The sequence below is a fragment of the Scatophagus argus genome, chromosome 10, assembly GCF_020382885.2.
Source record: "Scatophagus argus isolate fScaArg1 chromosome 10, fScaArg1.pri, whole genome shotgun sequence".
Lineage (NCBI taxonomy): Eukaryota > Metazoa > Chordata > Actinopteri > Scatophagidae > Scatophagus > Scatophagus argus.
Genome location: NC_058502.1, coordinates 17031651 through 17051880, shown reverse-complemented (window position 1 = coordinate 17051880; position 20230 = coordinate 17031651). Strand labels below are relative to the sequence as shown.

Here is a 20230-nt window from a genome sequence, read left to right as displayed (position 1 = left end):
TGGCAGAGGATTGTAACGACAGGGCCCAGAGTCATGTGAAGTGGTCTGGAAATAAGTAAATCCTACATTTCCCTTGCCTTGCAGTGATTAAGAAATCAGCCATGGAAAAGAGGCACTATGGTGCAGAAGGAAGGCTCTCAGTCTAATAACTCTCTCATTCTTAATGATTGTTGAGGTACATACTGAGATTGCAGTCAGCGAGGGTCTTACAGTTCTTGAGGAGCATATTCATATTTGAAAGCACCTGAAGTCACTTTTCCAAATTAAGAGATCCTTGTTCTTAGAAAAATATTCATCCTCATTACCGTTGTACTAGCACAGCACTGAGGCTGCACTGGATAACAGAGTGCTTCCATACAAGGGAATACCAAGGCATTGATTGCAGTTTTGAAGTGGCATTGTCAAGTCTATACAGTGTCTCGTCAGGCAGGAGATTTGTGTCAAATGCCCTGACTCAAGCCAGTAGTAGCATCACATTGTTAAAAGTTCTGCAGTCTAGTGGAGACAAATCAGAGCGACAGGTTTACAATGGATAACTTTTTTTTTCTTTTTTTTTTTTTTAAACAAGCTGGAATATAAAGTTCATTTATTCCCCTGATGTCCTGATGAGCACTCTGTTTCATCATCCACAGAAGCTTCATGTCAACTATTTTGGCATTCAAAAGTAAGTGAATAAACTAAATATCTTTTTTTTTGGGGGGGGGGGTTATTATTAACCGAGTTACTGTCAGCAGAAATGAATTCATGTTTCTATGTGAAAATGTAGATGGCGTTATGCTAAAGTTTAAAATAAATGAACATTTCTATCAGATTGTCACAGTTGAACAATTTATACCCTCAGAAAAGTGCCAGATCAGGACTTCATTAAGAAACCTGACATGCAAAACTGATGCTAATCACATCAGATGTCTTCCCAGCTAAAGAGTATGTTAACAGTAAGTCATAAATCCCTTCTGTTTTACATTTTGCTACCCAGCTACTTGAACCAGCTTGAAGTACAGCCTCTACAAATGTCACAATCAGAAACCTGTAGTAAACATCCAGCATTCTTTGTCCATCTTGTAGTGAAAACTCCCAACAGCATGACAGTATATCAACATATGATAGTATATTAAATTAATTTACATAGAAATGTAAATAATTCATTTTCTTTATGCAAATCATTTTCATGTACATACAAAACCACTATGTAAAAAAACAACTACATGCCGTTGCACAAACTAAATCAGGCTAAAAATAAAAGTTATCAAAAGAAAAAAAATATGTACATTTCCAAATGTCTGCTTTTTTGTTTGTTTGTTGTTTTTTTTTTTTTTTAAATCAATAAGCATCTCCCGGCCCACTTCTGAACCCCAGATAGGTGCGCGCGCGCACACACTCACACACACGCAAACACACACACACACACACACACACACAGACACACATGCTGGTGCATGAGCTGCTCACACTGGAACATTCAGACAAACAAATGTCTCTTTGGCTGGTGTGAAGCTGTGGCACATTGCAGTGTGTGTGTGTACATGTAATTACACATTTTCAAAAAACACACACAAAAATAACACCATCTAACAGCATAGAAAATAGCTTCCGATGATGGGTGTAGGGATATATTTCTTATACATCTGCGAATATATATATATTTGTATACCAAAACATACTGTATACTGTGTAAGGGTCAGCCACACATATGCCCTTTGATTGTGTGTGTGTGTGTGTATATATGTACTTTAAAGTCACATTCTGAAGTGTGATGTGAAACTCTGTTGGAAGGCATCAATAAATAGAGATGTCAGTCTGTCTGTCTGTGTCCCTGGGTCTGCCATGTTAAACAGCTCCAGCCGTCTGTCAGTCACTCTTCGAGTTCTGTGTCGCATCCAGGTTGACCACCTGGAGCTCCGTCAGGTTACTGCTGCTGCCGCTCGACTGCTGGCCAATCACCATCTGGAACACAACACAGCTAGGTCAGGACACGGTGCAGGGCCTCGAGGACAACCAATCACAAGTCATCACATCACACAACACTCAGCACAGATGGAAAACCTGTTGCGCTGCATGCCGCCTATCATGGAGTCGTGTAAAACAGAAAACACAAACAAAACAGAGCCTGATGTTTTCTGTAATATTTAAGTTATGTAATTATATTCTCTATTTAAACTCCTGGGACAGACATAAGACCACACCACACATAACTTTAAGTTCTATAGGATTTGCATCTCATATAGAGTTACATTTCATTAAAAACCAATATATTTAAAACCAGTTCACATAAGTGAAATCTCTATGATTTTTTTTTTTTTCTGGACTGGACTTAAGGTAAACAAAAAAGATCCAAGCTTTTGATTCCCATGCACCGCTACAGTTGTGTTTTGTTAAGTCTATCTCATGTGTATTTTGGTGCACATCACAGATAAAAACAAACTGCCAGCTGATCATTCACATTCATACAAAGAGGCGGCAGGCGACAACCCTGTGGCCTCTGTGTGCCAGTGCTCTGTTAGGATGCATCAGTGCGATCACGTGACATGCTGGTTGCATAGGGAATATGAGAGTTTCACTTGTAAAATGCAGATCTTGCCGTACTGGGTGTAGCTGCACCGCTGAGACGGGGATCTGCACCGTGCCTGGAGGTCCTGTGAGGAACACCTGAGGGACAGCACCTGGGGGCATTATGTTTATTTGAAATTATTCACAAATGACAAAGTGTTCTGCACTTGTCACCAAGTGAACGGTGTGTGTTCTCCCCGTGTCCCTCACCTGTGTCTTGGGCCTGTGCGTGGGACACCTGCATGGCCGTGGTGCCCTGGGAGAAGGCGTTGAGCACAGCCAACCCCCCGTCGGCCAGAGCCGGCGTGGAGGCGTACATCACTGTGTGGGGGCTCGGGTACATCATGTGACCCGCCACAGATGTTGGCACTGACGAGGTGACGATGGTTGCTGGGAGACTCACTGTTGCTGGAAGGAGAGCAGGGGAGGGAGGAGGAGGGAGAGAAAGCGCGAGTCACGCTGAGGGCAAGAGGCGTGTATGCATGCTGACCAGCAGATGGCGCTGAATATCCATCTAAATTCAACTTATAACTCCTGATGGTGAAGTGTGCTATGGCACAATAACACTGTCCTTGAGGACACAACTCATTTCAGACAGGAGCAGAATGGAAAACATGACGGTGCAAGCAGCAAAAATACAACACAACCTCATTTTAAAGGAGTCTCTACACAAGCTGCTGTATGTTATCAGTACATTGTGTGAATTTTGAACACTGCACGTCACATTTTCTGGTAGCCTCTTTGCACCATCTGGAGTGCCAGTATGCACTGTTTCTAAATGTGACTTCTCTAAGAAAACATACAAATTCTCATCCCAGGAGGTACCCGAAGGAGGCAGGACTTACCGGTGGAATTTGTGGGGGTGTGGGAGATCTCTGGGCTGCTGTCACTGTTGGAGGTGGGCTGAGTGTTGGGGTGAACCTGGATAGCCTGGAGCTGCTGGGGGACTCCCGCTCCTGGAGGCATACAGAGAACATATGGCCACTACGGTAAGTCATGAAACACCCCACACGAGGAACAGCAGAAGCTGCAGTGGGACTACGGGGAGAGCAGCAGTGGGGGTGGCATATGGCAGCACTGGCAGTACTACTGAGCTGAGGGAGAAGATGTCACCGCACAAGTACCATTAGTAATGCCAACAGTAGGTGCACGATTGTTAGTCACAGCAGAAGAGGCAGCAGTACTAGCATCAGCAGCAGCTTTATGAGGATGTGATTATGATAAGTATAAGCAGGCACAGTGGTGGCAGCATGCAGGGCAGGTCACCTGTGAGGGAGACAGCAGCAGGGAAGCGGAAGACAGCCTGCTGTCCCTGCTGTGGCTGTGAGGCGGCGGTCAGGGACTGACCATGCTGCCCCTGGAGGGCCAGGGAGTGCTGCTGCAGCTGGCTCAGAGGAATGGTGGGGGTGCCAGGGGGGAGAGGGGTGCCTGCTGGAGGGGCATGTGCGCACACACACACACACACACACACATAGACACACACCACAAGGAGGAAATTATACTAAGTGCCAAGGGAAAGTACAGTTTGAAAATAACAGAGTAAATTTCTACAAACGACTCAGAAATAAACGACCTTCAGTTGGCAAAGCTCATATAAAATGTATACATTTAGTGATGTTGCAATCTATAACATAATATCATTCATCCATCTAGCAAGTTCTAAGTGATTAGGCTAGATAAAATGACTGCGGTGCAACAAACAGCAACAAGAGTGATTTTAATTTTGAAGTAATTGATATTAAAAGTGTTGAGTTTTCTCTTGTGCAAAGCCATTTGTAAAAATCTTTTAAATTGCAATGCACTGTTTACATCCACGTGTATTTCCTCTGCTTGTAACACCATTTCTTCACAGTGCTCACGGCGAAAAATTCTAAATTACAGCTTAATGCTTCATAAAAGGCCAGCCAAAATCATCTTTTAAACGTTGCATCATGTGTCCGTTTTTTGTTTGCTTTTTTTTCCTTAACATGACTGTGGAGTTACACCCTCACATTTGGTCATATGCTCCACTGACAGTTGCTTCAGGAGGGTGGGCAGGCCCTGTCAAGCTGTCAGCTGAGGAGGTTTTAGTGTGGGTGGGTGTGTTGTTCCACCTGGCACTGCTGCTATGTGCCAGACAGGTGGTGTAGAGGAGAGAGGGAGTGTGCAGGCAAGAGAGGGAGAGAGCAATTGGAGGGAGGGAGAGGGTGGAAAGAGAGAGAGTGTTAGAGAGAAGCTTGGAGAAGGAAGAGAAAGAAAAAAAATGGGAGGGAGGTGGCAGAGGCTCTGCCTGGCTGTCCTTCAGCTGTCAGTTACATACAGGACCCATCAGTGGGCATCATGTGTCTGTCCATTCAGCTGTGGCAGAGCAGACAACCAACACACAGCAACAACTAGATACTGACATTACTGCCAGTACTGAGAAAACACAACACTGATGAGCACTGGGCCCGTTAATCCTCCCAGGTGAAACAGACACTCTTGTACCCGTCAGCATTTAAGTGACAACCAGCCTTGTCAAGTAGTTTATGTCATGGGCGGTCCAGATACATGTTCCAGAGAACTGAGCTCATTGCACAGATGAAATAATATCAAGTGAAATTATGATGAAATTCAAATATTCATCATGCCTTTGGTGGAGTCATGACCCTTGGCATCCCCAGGTCCCACTTGGAGACCCATAGATGTAACCCCTTTATTCCTCAGCACACATCCACAGAAGTGGAATGAATAATTACTGGGGAAAGCCAATTTAGAAAGACCTTAGGGATCCCCAAATCAGAGCCTGCTGCCCCGAGGTCCTCATTGAGTCAGTGTGGTAGAGCTCCCCTGTGTTTCAGAGTGCATCTGTAAACCATACCCCCACCCCCCCAACTTAACACAGGGTCACATCTAGTTCAGGACCACTCTGTCACAAAGCTTCGGCTCCACAGAGTACACCTCAATTATAATTTCAGCACAAGCCACAGATCCTTCATTGAATATTCATGACTAATTATGGGCCGTGTTCATCAGCCCTCACTGCCAAGTCTATTGTGTCCTTCTCACTTAATTATTCCTATCCCCAAATGACAATCAAAGGCAAGGCCAGCGGCCAATAGACGTGGCTTTGCTGTATACTGTGGGCTCTGTAAAATCTCAGGGCGCTGAGTGATGTTGACTGGCTATGAGGGGCTGTTGTGTGATGGAAACAGCTCAAAGAGAGAGAGGCACGACCACCCCGACACGATGGCTGAGGTCAAGCCGAGGCGCCATTCAAATTCTAATCAGCTAATAAACTGAACAACACAGTGACATTCACAAAACATGAAGGCCTGCACAAGTGTCATTGTGATCGTGAAGAGTGATGTTAATCAAAGTGTAAAGAAAAGAAATGAGAATTGTAACAAAACTCTGGATGTTGAGGTAAAGACGGCAGGTTTTACTCTCTTACATACCAGGCATGAAAGTGAAGCCGCTGGGCAGCTGCATGACCCCCGTGGAGGCGCCGGCGGTCTTGAGGACGGTACCGTTGGCGCTGACATTGCTGCTGGCCGAGACAGGCGCCAGGTAGTTGGTGATTGGAAACGAAGGTCCACTGCTCACCTGCATGGTGGTGGAGGTGGTGGGTACTGTGGACTGGGCGCTGCTGGTAGTGCCTGGTAGGCTGGCGACTGTGAAAGTTGGCTTCAGTGTATCCTGTGGCAGAAAGCAAACACTGTGAGTATGAAGACAGGAAAGATCATCTGATGGAATTACATTATCAATGGATTCTTCTAGAGAAGAACAGGACTGGGTTGAGGAGTGCTCCAGTAATTGAATATTGAAATACTATAAACTTAAAACTTAATTGTATAAGAGAACGGTGAAAATTGAAGCAGTAGAAGCTGAGGGATCCATCAACCTTAGTGTGGGTCAAGCTTCCAAAACACTGGCTCTTACAGTTCCCACAATGCAATGTACTATTGCCTTTTGATAGGCCTTCTGTGACTGGTAAATGGCAACATCTTAAATCTACAGTTTCTTACTCAAACTTCCTGTTAAAAATGTTAAGTCTGAATCCAAATTCATTACCTTGACGAGTAAATTGAACTCGATGTGCAAAATCAGATGCATGTGCAAACTGATGCATTAGTAGCCTACTTGCTCTACTCTGCTACAACCCATTTATTCCAGTGACTGCAAAAGCAACAGCAGATGAGTTTCATATGAGGACACCTAAAACAACACCATTAATGAGGCCTTTCCTCTGTGAGAGGCTGAAAGCAGGGTCGGCAGGAGGAGGAGGAGGCCTTAATGCTCACAGTATTTTCAAGGATCAGTGCATGGGTGACAGAATCCAGAGTGGGTTTTAATAGACTTGGGGCAAAAGACATAAACAAGGTAGGGAAACTGGCTGGGACCCCTCTAATTGCATCCATAAGTACGAAAATAATCAGCGCTGAGTTTCACTGAGCAATGCCATTCTTAAATGCAAAACCAGTAGTTTGTTGCATGTTGCAAGTCAGAGACAAAAGTTTCCAGTTGTCAACAGTGAATGTAGGAATTTCAGTGTAAGATATCCAATAGAGAAAAAAGAAACATAGCAGATGAGCAGAAACACGACTGTGTACTCCGACACATACTTAAAGACTCACAGCATCAACCTCAATCCAACATCCATCACCATTTCACTGTGCTCATATTTCGTCGAGCTGCTATGACAACTAGCTGACCATGTTGTTCTGTTAAAATCGGGCAGATGAGATGCTCGCATAAAGCTATGATCAAAGGAGGAGAGACGCAGCATCACACCATACGCTAATGTGAACATCCACTGAACAGCAGAGCAGGATGTGTTGGTGAGTGGGCTGCATCATAAGAGCAGGGTAGGCGTTCAGCCAGGACGATAAAGCACATCGAAACCCACCGTGCCCGATTCCAACGCACTTATACAAACACTTATCACTTGATACTAATGATCTGTAATAGTACAATGGCAATAAACCAGCACACTAAAAAGGCACGTAAGAATTCGCTTTCTCCTGTGGGTGCTATGTTCTTTGAGGGTTTGATTAAACACCGAGACGCTGCTGAGACATCATCAGCAGAGACTGAATACTCCCTATTGGGTTACGTTAATGTAAGACAAGAGGAAAGGCCCGTAAAGATAAATGACAGCTGCAAGTCCAACAAGGATGCATATGTGTGTGTCCCAGTTCACTGCCTTGATCACCTGATTCTCCATGTATTCAGAGTACAGGGGACATCATCAGTTCTGAGGACACAACCTGCGTATTGCAGTCCTCAATATCCCATAATGCTTTGTACACACTTCAATCTCTGGTTCCAGTCAGGTCAGAAGTATTTTTTGCCCCCTCCCCATTTCCTGTCTGCCTTATGGACCAATGAAAAAGCCACTGCATAATGTAAATAATGGATGCCAGACATAAACTTCGATGTTTGTTCTTGTTGCTGGCCGATTTCATATACACAGATTTTTAGTCCAGTAGTCATGGGGTCACTATGGGGTCTTAAGTCACACTGGAGATTAAAAATCCAAATATGTCAGACTTTCTGCTGGTTTTCATTTTGACGATTCCTTTTTAAATCTGTCTCTTCTGAGCACCCAGACTTCATTTCAGTGCAATATATAATCACTAGAGTATCCCTTTAATCACTGAGCGACACAGAGAAATGAAAGTTACAGTGTACCGAAGTGACATGTTACAACTTGCAGTATTTAATATGGTAATGTGGAATTTGGGAACCCAGTTTCATAGTGGTATTTACACTTTGTCAGCCATTTTAGGGCAACTTCCACACTTCACTCTGAGGAAAGACCTCATTGCTTGGTGAGAAGGTGCAGGCTCAGCCAAGACTTTATGTCCTCTGAAGGACATACGTATGCTGACCATGTCCTTTGGAAGATCAAGCAACAGAACTGGGACAAAACTGCTGTGTCATAGACACAAACCACACTGCAGCAGTATGACAGATAAGGTGAGTGAAATAATACAGCCTCAGTAGCTGGAAACAACAGACAGGCTTACAAGCAAATGACTGAGGTGTGTTGCTTGTAAATCTCAAGAGTCACAGTCATTATTACTAAGAGAAAGGAAGCACAGAGGCAGGCAAGGCCAACCTCTCTTAAAAGAGCACTGTTGGTTTTTATATGTGACTGATTACATGGGTGAGAGGTAGAGGATCCAGCAGGGACTCCACTGATAAGGCCTTGCAGCCGCACCACCACTACCATGCAAACAAATAGAGGGAGCTACTAGAAGGCTCGACTCCTAGTCTTCAGCCACAATACACTCAGCTGACACCTCAGTGTATATGATAGTCTGCTAGCATGGCTCATGCAATGACTAAGCCAAAGCTGTTTTTCTTTTCTTTATTTTTTTATTTACTGGACCAGTTAAAAAAGTCATATCATCAGGGGTGCTGCAGTTAACTGCGACTCTCATGAGCCTCGTCACATACAGATGGTTCAGCAGGTGGTGTCTTATACAAGCTGCTCTGAATCAACAAGAGTATACAAAATCAAAACTACACAGTGCTGAGCAGTCAGTTGGTGTGCAGCTCAGATCCAGGCCCTGCTGAGGGGCTCTGACAGTCCAAGGTCCTTTACCTCTTTAGTTAAACAGCAGCTGGAAAGTCAGAGGGGGAGGGCCACACAGACGAATCACAGTTGTTCTGCCCTTTCAACCAAGAGGGAAAACTGAATAAATTTACAAAATGACCAATCATTCCTCTACTGTCCAACTATTAGACCTGTCCTTCACCACGGACTGATTACGGACAGCCAGATTGTGCAGACACAGCTGTCACCACATCCTTATAGTATCATGTTCAGTAAAACTAAACAAGACAAATGGGAATATCTCACTCTATATCAGCACATGTCTTACATATTACATCATAACAAAAGGTGGTGTCAAGAGGAGCAAGAAGCACTTTTTAGCCACAGTAAGCAGCAGAGTCTGTGTGGGGCAGGCGAGGGGTCAGGATCAGAAATGTGTGAGCTTTGGGACAGGGGACAGGATAGGGGAGCGACAGAGACTACAAACAGCTGAGGGTACAGACAGCTGGCGGGAAACCTGAGCACCTCTGAGGGGGAATTAACCCTTTGTGGGCCAGCTGAGGCAACAGGAGGGCACGTGTGAGGACAGACGCCATCCGATTGAGCAGTTCTCACCATCGAGGGCCGCACAAAAATGACTGAATTGTCGTAACGGACGGAGATGCTTCTTATACAAATGTAAAATGGGAGAAAAAAAAAGGACAACATGGCTCACCAAGGGGACAAGGTCACCATGTCCCAGCCTTTCCATATTACACTGCTCAATGGAGAAATAAATGGCTGCTCTTGCTTGAGAGTTTAGGGTTTCAGAAAGTATACACTAATTAGTCACACAGGGTTTATCATATGTCCTAGTCTAAGAGTCTAGTCAAAGTCAATATCTCGGTGACCTACATAGCCAGCTTCCACTGACCTACTGCTTTGTTTGACCATCTCCGTGTGCCTCCTGTTCGACTGTCCAGTCTATAAACAGCGCTGGTCGGGGCGATGCATAGTAAACATAACCTGCTGTGGTGCCATGCATTCCTTCAGGCCAGAAGTGAGAGCAGAGATTCATCTGTGATGCAGCCAAAGCCTGAGCACGGTCATTTCCTCCTTAGGTCCTGTCCATCTCCTGCTGCTTTTACATGCTGACACATTATACCACCGTGCCACACTTTACCTGCTTCTAGCTTCTCAGGACTTACTGCTTATGTTATATTAGGTAAAATATATTTTTGAGGAGTTTTTCCTCAGATGACACGAGCAATCTGAAGATTTCTGGAAAGTTGTTATGGATGTTTTGTTTTTTTAAGAAATTTTCCTGACAGAAAATAACTGAAAGTGAATATAATCATTAGCTGCAGCACTACAATACTTTAGATTTCTTTGTACTCGAGCACACAAGTTGAGTTGGATAGTTATGAATTGTATTTAATTGTTTTATCCCAGATACCCTTTTTACCACTTGTGTTCAAATCAGCCTCAAGACTGCTCTCCTTGCTTTCAAAAAACAAATAACACAAGCAGAGACCAAGCTGGGAAACAAACTTAGTATAATGAGGTACCAGTACATAACAAATGAAGTCACAATTTATAATCGTGCAAATAGAGGAATCAGAATTCAGAGACATTTTCTTCTCCCTCGTTTACAGTTCTTTCAATGTGCTGGTTTCCAATATTTTATGTGTATTTAAGGGATCTATATATGGTAAAAAGAACAGAAGCACCCATTGCTTTCCTTCACAGACATCATATGGAAGACAGTGCTTTAAAGGAGGAGGAAATGAGAGAGTAATTAAAATGAGACGGACATATTTGATTCCCTATTCATGAGGAATTAATCACTCCAAATCGGAGGTGACAACTGGTAGACCAGTCCAGTGTTGGTTGGAGAGAGGCCATTGTGCAGTTGACTGGTGCCTGGCCCTCGTCTAATCTCCCATTTGCTGGCTCCCATCTCCCAGCCTGTCACCCTGCCAGCAACATGGAATTTGCAGCTCCATTTGGGACTGCTAAAAAAGGCAAGGCAGCCCAAGAGGAGGAGGTGCAGCCAATGGCGGCTGACCTGTCCAGTTGCTTGCTGTAAAATAAGGGGGTGGAGGAGGAGGAGGGGGGGGGTGACATAACATTGCTTTTCTCCACTCTAACACAGCCAACATGCTGCTCTCCCTCTGACACCACCACCTCTCTCTTCATACAGTCTGTTTAGGAGCAGCCTTGTGATAAGAGCACATATCTGAGCAAATTAACTTTCCATTATCTCAGTGATTCTCTCTTGTCACCTTCTTCAAGCCACAGCTCTGCCCAACGGTAACAGCTAGACGGGAACACACACCGACACTGTTCAGTACTGTTCTCCGTTTGATGCTGCGAATTAATTATCAAATCACTTTCATTTCTCTAGTGAGGCAAATTCAAATGTATACACATGAATGTGTGCGAGATGTCTGAAGAGCCACAATGCAGGGAAAACAAGCATGTCAGCTGCTGGTCAGTCACTAAGTGATCTTAGTGGGATGGGGGGCAAAGACAATGTGATCTGCACTAACAAGGAGAGCAACAAATAAACTTCACTGGGGTTACAACAGCAAGAGCACTAAAAGCCAGAACAGCAGGGAGGAGAGAGAGAAAGTGAGAGAGAGAACAAGATGGAAGGAAGGCGTTTGGGGGGGGGTTAAACCAAAGGAGACTGATAGAGAGAATTCTATCCTAAGCTAGATCCTCTAAGCAAACATGAGTTGTGGGATTTGCCATTCCCTTCCAAAAATAACCCGGAAAGCATAAAAACATCTGTACTGTAGGAACGTCTAATATTAAGAAGCAGTCACAGAGGCAACATGAGGCGAGAGTTTTCCAGACAAAGCGAGTCATGCACCTTACATTTAATGTCTCATCATTAACACTGCATTCTGCCCAAAGGAAGACACTCTCAGGGGAATAACAGACTGAATTTGACTCATGAAAGTAGTCAAGCCAAATACGGTTTCTAGAAGCCCGTGCACATCATTGCCCCTGATAGATCAGCCCTCAGTACCAGACTGAGGTGTGGTGACACTGACCCAAGGATTTATTCAGCCCAGCTAGATGCATCAGCGCAATCACGATTAAGCGATTTTGGTGTGACTCAGAGTCTTTTCAAAGGCTTAAAAAAACACAAAGCTGAGTGCATACTGTAATACGAAGCATGACTCTGAAGGGAAACCTTAAAATTTGTTTAAAATGTTCAGCAGAACTTTGATAACACTGCCAAGGAAGGAGGAAACTCTGAATCATCAAAGGCTTTAATTTGGTGAGCCAGCCCCAAAACATGAAGTCTAACATTAATGAAATGCACGGTATGGAATTTCTGCAATCTAACAAAAGACATTATTTATTGACCACCGTTGCTGATGAAAATCTATGTGACGTGACTCAGGCAGAGATGTTAACAGACAAGTTAACATTTTAAAGTGTCATTCACATCGCGTTAATCAAGTTTGCTGACTTCATTTAAGATAATGTAAAGTGCACAGGTGGAAATATTACATATTATGTCTACAGACTCAAGCCTACTTATATTAATATTTGTCACTATGCTAGATAAAACAGTAGATGCCCTGAGTTTAGGAAACGTTCCACATCCATCAAAGTCCACTCTACCGGTGCTTGAGCTCATCAGCCATGACAGTAGAAAAAAAATACACAACAAAATAACAAAATGGCTGCAGCGTTACATCACCAATTGCTGTTGATATTTTAAAATCTTTCCATGTGTCTCTCTCTCTTAAGCTAACGAGAGGGATATGGGCAACAAGCACCACAGTTTCACTCATCTCCTCCTCTTTCTCTTTGGCTTCTCCAAAATGTCCTCCACACCCCCCCCTCTTTCACCAGCCATTGCAAACCCTGAACTGTTTAGACTAGCCTGGACTGTATGTATGACATACTAGTCTCTTGATGAATGGTGTCCAGACGCTGCAGAGGTGCACGCATCGTCTGCGTGTCACACTGACAGACCTGCATGCACAGAAACGATCCCTTGAAATCGAGGCCTCCGCATCCTCGTGCCACGTCCTAACTGTAACAGTGCGGATCCTGACATGGATCACACGCTGACAATTTCTCATGTTTCCCACTGTGAGCTGTGTTTAAGGGGCCCATGCTGGTCTCCCACACTCACAACTGCAGCTGGGGGCAGAGGTCACAGTGTCACTGCCAGCCACTTAAATAGACATCACATGAAACAAAAGTATCGCTTAAACGTTTCCATTCCACCTGCTCATATCTACATCCATACCTCTACTCCATATCACTAAATGAGTGGGGGTGGTGTGCATGTGTGTGTGTGTGTGTGTGTGTGTGTGTGTGTGGGGGGGGGGGGGGGGGTCACAGGACTCCAAAGACAGCTGCAGCTTATAAGGAATGTGAGGGGCCTCAGCCAAGAGAGCAGGCAGGGAAACCATACCATATATGGCAACAGAGGCAGAATCTAATTTTTATCAATGAGCAGAGCGGGTATGAGAGTGGCTTAACATGCAAAGGTTGAGCTCCCATCCCTGACGGTGTATGGTACGTGTTAGTTATTGCCTCTTAAAAACAGGACGCAGGCAAACGGGCCTGAAAGTGTCTGTCTTCAAAGGGGCGTACTTAAGACACGTAAACAGTGGAGGGAATCTCGGCTTCCTCGCATGTGATTGGATGAAGGTGAAGACAGTGAAACGTGGGTGCTGATGAGTTTATCGCTTCATTTCAAAATCTCTTAAACCTGACTAACACCGGGAGTAATGCAGCAGGGGAAAAAAAGCAGGGACGTTTGCTGCCGCTTTACACGAGGGGTGACAACAGGTCACACAAAACATCTTTTCATCTTTTACTATTTATCATTTCAACACATCACATCCTAAATTCAACTTATTTCTGCCGTGACAGTTTCTAAAAAAGGTACACACTTACGTTTCGATTAACGAGCGTTTCATCCGTGAACCCAAGTCCTTCTCGAAATCAAAGATAAACACCCAAATCCTCCATACAGCAGGCTTTCTCATCCTAACACAACCCAGACCTGCTGTGATTTATCTCAGCAGCAGAGTGTTACAAGGCTTTCCTGGATGAGAGGTCAGAAAGCGTATGTGTAGATAGCTCCCTTTAGTAAGTGGGATAATAATCCACATTTGATCTGGCTCTCACTGCAGTGTGGATCGCTTTGAAGGACTAGTGAGACTTTCTGGTTTAATTAAAAAATGACTCAGTGCTCAGAACCCAAACCACGAGACCAAAACAGAGGCCTCACATATAACAGGCAAAAGTTCAAAACTGTGTTTACAATAGGACAAAGATTATTTTCCACAACTGCTTGTGGTTTGATTTATTTGCTCTCCTCGTGTGCTAGTCTAGCCTTTTTTGGAGCGATTTCCCACTATATCCATTGGTGACTCTATGGTTCTTTATCAGGGCCTTTTTTAAATTCACACTGTAGTCCATGTCTCCACTAGAAAGCAGACAGTCAGTGAGTCACACTTTAACTTTAAGCATGAGGAATGGGGTTTGGGGACTGGTCAGTTTTGCACATTTACATTATGTATTCTTTAGGAAGATCTTCCTCCTCTTGATTCTCACCTTTGTGTCGCCCATGCTCTCCGACTCCGACACCTGGTAGGTGAGGTCTGTCTCCTCAAAGCCCGTGGCGCTCATTCGCTGGTCCATGGAGGGGTCAGAGCGTGGTGGCGAGTCTGGCGAGTTGAGGCATGTTTGGATCAGGGCTTTGCCCGTTTCGCTTGTGATCATGGGTTGGAGTTTGCGAGTAGCAAAAGTGTAGACGTGGCCCGTTTCACTGGCAACAAGCAGCAAAACCTGGGTTCCTGTCAGGGTGGAGAGTTCGTATGCCTAGGAAGCAGAAAGAAGAAAATTCAAGTGTCTGGCAGAGGGGACGAGTCAGGCTAGAGTTCAAACAACAGAGAGATACAGCTCGCCAAATTGGGGAATGGATTATCTTCATCTCACAGAGGAATTAATCTCTAGTGGAAAGAATATAAGAGATTCCAAAGGTAAAAAAAATAAACTGGCCAAGAAAACACTACAATCTAAAAACACCCTGTAATGAGCTCTGACGTATAGCACAAATGAAGCTAAAATAACATGAGATAAGGCTCCCAGAATAGAGAGAGTGATATAGCTTAGAGAGTGATTGCAGTGAGGGACTGGCTTACATAGGCCAGGGTGGAGGGGGGTGGGGGGTGGGCGGTGGCAGTAACCCAGTCCTGACGGAGGACACAAGGAAAAGTTCATAACATGCACAAACCTGAGGCCGACATCACAGCCTACCAACTCATCATTCATTACGCTGCAAGCACAACAACACACTCACATTCAAACACTCCAGTGTAAAGGAAAAGCACAATAAGATTCAGCTCCATCCAACATACACATACACACACACACACACACACACACACACACACACACACACACACACACTACAAGGTTGCACTCACAGCGAACTCCTGAGAAAAGCTTTTGATCTAAATGAGTCATAAGTTCTGTGGAGGACGCTTCTGGTACAGTGCCATTACCATCACCTTGGTGAACACAGTTACAGCCGCAGCTCGCTGACAAATGTGCCATTGTAAACTGGAGCACACTATTCTATCAGGCAGAGCAAGACGGTGGAGACCAATCACATTCAAATTTAGAGATTTTATTGAGCTGCTGTAAAAGGATGCCTTCATCCTGGTTTACGCAACCTTATTCTAACACTGTGTTCATTATGGGCCCTATCAGCCCAGTCTTCTATATCTGGGCACATGCTGAGGCTGATCATGTAATTGCCTTTTGTGTGTAATAAAATGACGACAGAGCACAGTAATTATGACCAACTACTGCTATATGGGCTCAACGCTACACTGCGCTTCTTTCACCTGAGCAACATTAATCACGTGTGTTGAAGAACTGTTTAAACTGACTGCTATTGCAGCATTGCAGGAGCAGGTAATGAACTACACAGCTCCAGTCATCCTCTTGTCCCACTGTCATCCTGCTTGATTAGCTGTGCAGCAGCCACAGAAGGGTCTCTAACAACAAGGCCTGATGTTTGGCTGACATCCAAGGCAGAAAAGGACTCATTTGTCAACTTAAGTGTGCTAGGTGGCAGCACAAACTGGACCTACACAATACTTTAATAAGTTTCCCTGCTCTGATGATTTTCTCATAAATATTCACGACGGCAGGGGTCCACTCCGGCTGTAATTGGTTCCTCTGTCACACAAAACATCCCAGTCAAGCCTGTATATCTAATAAAGAAGGAACATGGGATACGCACGGATGCAAATATGTGCATCTGTAGCTGTGTAATTCCAAACAATAGAAAACAGTGGCTTTTGTGGCCACTGCTCTCTTCTGTCTGCTGGTAGTTAAAAACATAATCTCAACCACACACTTATCATTATATATTTGATTATTATTATTATCTGTGCAAAGTTCCTGGAGTTGTAGGTGGTTTCTTCATATGGCTTGTTTTGTTCAACCAACACCAACAAACCCCGCCAAAATACTACATTAAAAATTACACAACAACAACAACAACAAAAAACTGCAAATCTTCACATGGAACCAGCGAATGTTTAACAGTCAACTAATAAAGTAATCAGCTGTTTAAACACCAGACATACAATATCAAAACAGCAAAAGGGCAGGTGTAAATAAAAACATTAATAATTGTTGCATTCAATAGAACTGAGTCAGCTGCAGAGCCTCAGATTTGTGCACACCGACCAGCTTCTGAGGCTGACTGTTGCAGCTAAATGGAATGGAAGCGGAATTGCTGTTATCAATAACACCTGTGCTTTTCCTGTAATGACAAGTCAAAATGTCTGCCATGAAAGCAGCCTATTGAGCATAGTGACAGACAGCACACTAATGAAAACATGACCTTTTCTGGACAAATAATGACACAAAAAAGGGAACCACAAGGAGCCTGCAGCACAAATTGAACAATCTGTATTGTGCAAGTGTTTATGTGCACATAATCTAAAGCACATACGAGATGAGAACAAACAGGCCCGTGCTTCACTCATCACATCCCTCACTATGAAACAAGGCTCTTTCTAGAAACCAGTTTGAGACCAGTCTACTATGAATCTTCCCACTCCACCCACCTGTCAATTTCTGTGATGGCTGACATAGTGTAGGCAACATTTTCAAAAATTTCCATTTGCACACTGTGTCAAATAGTGTTCATGCTGCCAAGAGCCTACATGAAGACACCTCAGTTTCCACGACAACAGTCCGGGATACATAAAAAAAAAAAAAAAAAAATACTGCCGAGTACACAGTACAGACACTTCAAAGTAACGTGAGGACAAATGAGAACTCTTCCACTACAATCAAGCATGGCCTACAAGTGTTTATTTACGGCCTTAATGAACTGGCCGTGTGTATAGCAACACAACTGCTGTGCTAATGATCACCAGTTGAGCTCCACACAAAATAATCAACTTAAGATATGCCACACAGCAATCTTTTATCACTGCAGCAACTGTCTGCTTGAGATGCGGATTGTCAGGGAAATATTGCATCGGTACCAATCTTAATAGACAGAAATGGAGGCAATTCTAACAACTGTGGAGCAAGTTCTGTCATATTTAATGTCAACTGCTTATTATGTGCCAGACCCAGCAAGCAAATCTGAAAACAAGACATCGCTGACCGGACGAGGCTGAACGCTTCCATCAAGATGTCCACCGCCACAGTGCACACACAGACAGTCCCAGGCGTCTCTCTTCTGTTTGAGTGCTCTCTGACTGTCCTCTGATCCGTTTCTCTGGGGTTTAGTCAGCTGTTGGCACCTACAGGCCCTGCTCCAGCTCCTGCTCCACACCACATGGCTGCAGCCTGTGAGCAAAGCCCTGCTTCATGCTGATTGGGGGAACAGCCTGTGCACTGAATGATGGGAACTCTTTCCAACACTTCTAGGCCTGCCTGTCTGTCTGTCTGTCTGTGTGTATGGAAGTGTACGGGTACATGTGCATGAATGAGTCTGCCACTTAATCAGGAAATCTGTGTGCATTCGTGGGTCAGGCTCTCTCTCTCTGTGTGTGTGTGTGTGTGTGTGAGAGAGAGAGTGAGTGATAGCTGGGGTGGGCATGGTCATAAATAGATCTGTCATTTGCTCAAGTCTATTTTAAGCAAATTGCTTATCATGAATGTTCTTACTTCCTCGCATCCAGTTAGTCAGTTTGTGCCACGATTGTCTTTTGGAAGAAATAAAAATGAAATGTCATTTTCTGGCCCAAAAATTCACGTCTTTTTTGTGGATATTATAATAACCATGCAGCACTTTCCCCCACCTGAGTGATGCTTGTGCAGATTATTAAGGTGCAACTCAAGCCTCACTGCAAACTCCATGAATGAATACACAGCAGCATGTACTGCTGTGTATTTGGACCAAGCAACACCTGAGTGGCACTCAAATCATATATTACAGTAATTGGCTGAGAATCAAAAACATCACCTGACTCACCTTTTTCATAATACCCGTCTTCCTCTTGCTGAACGTGGTGTAACGTCTCAACTTGTTGTCAATAAATTCCATCTTTATCTTTACGCGCCCACGTGTTTTCTTCCCCGGTTTTGCCCCGGCGACCCCTCCGGGCACCATGCCGTAACCTCCGGGAGCTACCCCTACCTCCTGCCCCGTCACCGCAGCTTCCATCTCTCTCTCCCGCTTCACTCCTCTCCTGCTGTCTCCGAGTGAGCCCACTGGGTCATCGTCATCTCCAGAGTCCGAGTCATTATCCGAGCCGCTGCACAGAGGAGCACATTCTCTGTCCGGATCGAACCTGCTTCCATGAGACAGTACAACTTCGGTGTTTAACCCCACCATGTTACCCTGAACGGCGGTCTGTAGAAGGGTCACCCCAGTCCCGTTCCCCGGTCTCGCACCTCTCGGACCCCCTGGACCATTAGCTCCCAGCATCCCAACGGCGTCTCTTTCCCCCTGTCGCCCGGCAGCACCGGCGCTCTCGCTGACCCCCGGTAAAGCTTGCCCTGCTCTGATCAAAACGGGACGGATCCCGCTGCCGACAACCCCCGAACCGTGCCCTGTAGTACCTCTGCCTGAAGCTGATCCGTTTCCAGATGGTGCCGATCCGACCCGGCTCGGTAACATTCTATTTACTAGACCGAGCCTCTAAACACCAGCCAAACAAGCTGGAGTCTTGTCACGTTGCCTTGTAAAGGACTGCTAAAAATGCATACACGCCTGGGCCACAAAATGTAAACAAACCAGGTCAGTTGGTGGTTTAGAGACTCCAGGAAATAACCAAGACAAACTTTCGAAAGTGATGCTGCCCCCAAGACCCTTCAACCCAGGTTCAGTTTGGTTCACCCTCCTCCTCTATTTCCAAAACTCTGAACACTTTCTCAAAAAGGAAAACGCGAACAGCGCACTCGATGTTGTTCCGCCATATCACGTAGTCCGTGTTGTCAACCAAAAGTAACGCAGTTGTCGATCTGTTAGCACCAATATTCTTATTTTTACTACATCATTAACAAAACATCTATCTCTTCACGGTTCAGGGACGTATAAAAACATCTCCTTTGAAAGGAGCGCTTAAGACAGCGGATTGATATTAGAACGCAGGAACTACTTCCCTCCTTATAAAGAGATACAATGTTTCCTTATTTGGTGCTGTCTCTCCTTATTTGGTGAGTCACAGCGTCGCCTATTGATTGGCTAAGGATTATCTGAGTAAGGCTGTCATTGGTCGATAAGACAGACTCATTGGAATAAATACCAAAATGGTTGCGCTACCGACAACGTCACCGTGGACAGACAGAGACACCAAAATAACAAAACATGCAAGTTTTTATTCCCCACAGGTTGTCCGGTGCCATAACACAAACTACGTTTTCCCACCGTTTGGATGCTGGTATATGCCTTTATTGATCTGTGTTGGTCGAAGGACTTAATATGATTCGGTAGATGAGATTTTAGATAAGATTTTGTGCAGTATTGTTTTACTGTTGATGGATATATGTTAAGATGAATTAAGGTTGTCATGTATGCATTAGGCCACTTAAAGTCCCAAATTATTTTAACAATCACATTTATAGGATTTTATTTTATTTGTGTGCATAATATACTCATCTCTTTCTCCTAAAATAAAAAATAGTATAAACTCTCCTGTAACATGCCAGTTACCT

The 20230-nt window shown here is 44.5% G+C and overlaps 1 protein-coding gene across 7 annotated transcripts; it reads right to left on the bottom strand.

Annotated features, from left to right (window-relative positions):
* Positions 1-660: 660 nt before the first annotated feature.
* On the bottom strand, positions 661-19620 carry srfb (serum response factor b). 7 transcript variants are annotated; one of them, XM_046403044.1, is made up of 8 exons: positions 18546-19620; positions 14648-14914; positions 5964-6204; positions 3814-3978; positions 3393-3503; positions 2758-2955; positions 2559-2660; positions 661-1944 (listed from the first exon to the last, which is right to left on the bottom strand). In XM_046403044.1, the coding sequence occupies exons 1-8, from the start codon at positions 19191-19193 to the stop codon at positions 1907-1909; spliced, it is 1770 nt and encodes a 589-aa protein (XP_046259000.1). In that variant the 5' UTR covers positions 19194-19620; the 3' UTR covers positions 661-1906. The 7 variants fall into 7 exon arrangements, with proteins under 7 accessions (XP_046259000.1, XP_046258999.1, XP_046259003.1 ...); XM_046403043.1 differs by having other exon boundaries at positions 2584-2660; positions 3814-3975; positions 18546-19618; XM_046403047.1 differs by having other exon boundaries at positions 2584-2660; positions 3895-3975; positions 18546-19618.
* Positions 19621-20230: the final 610 nt, after the last annotated feature.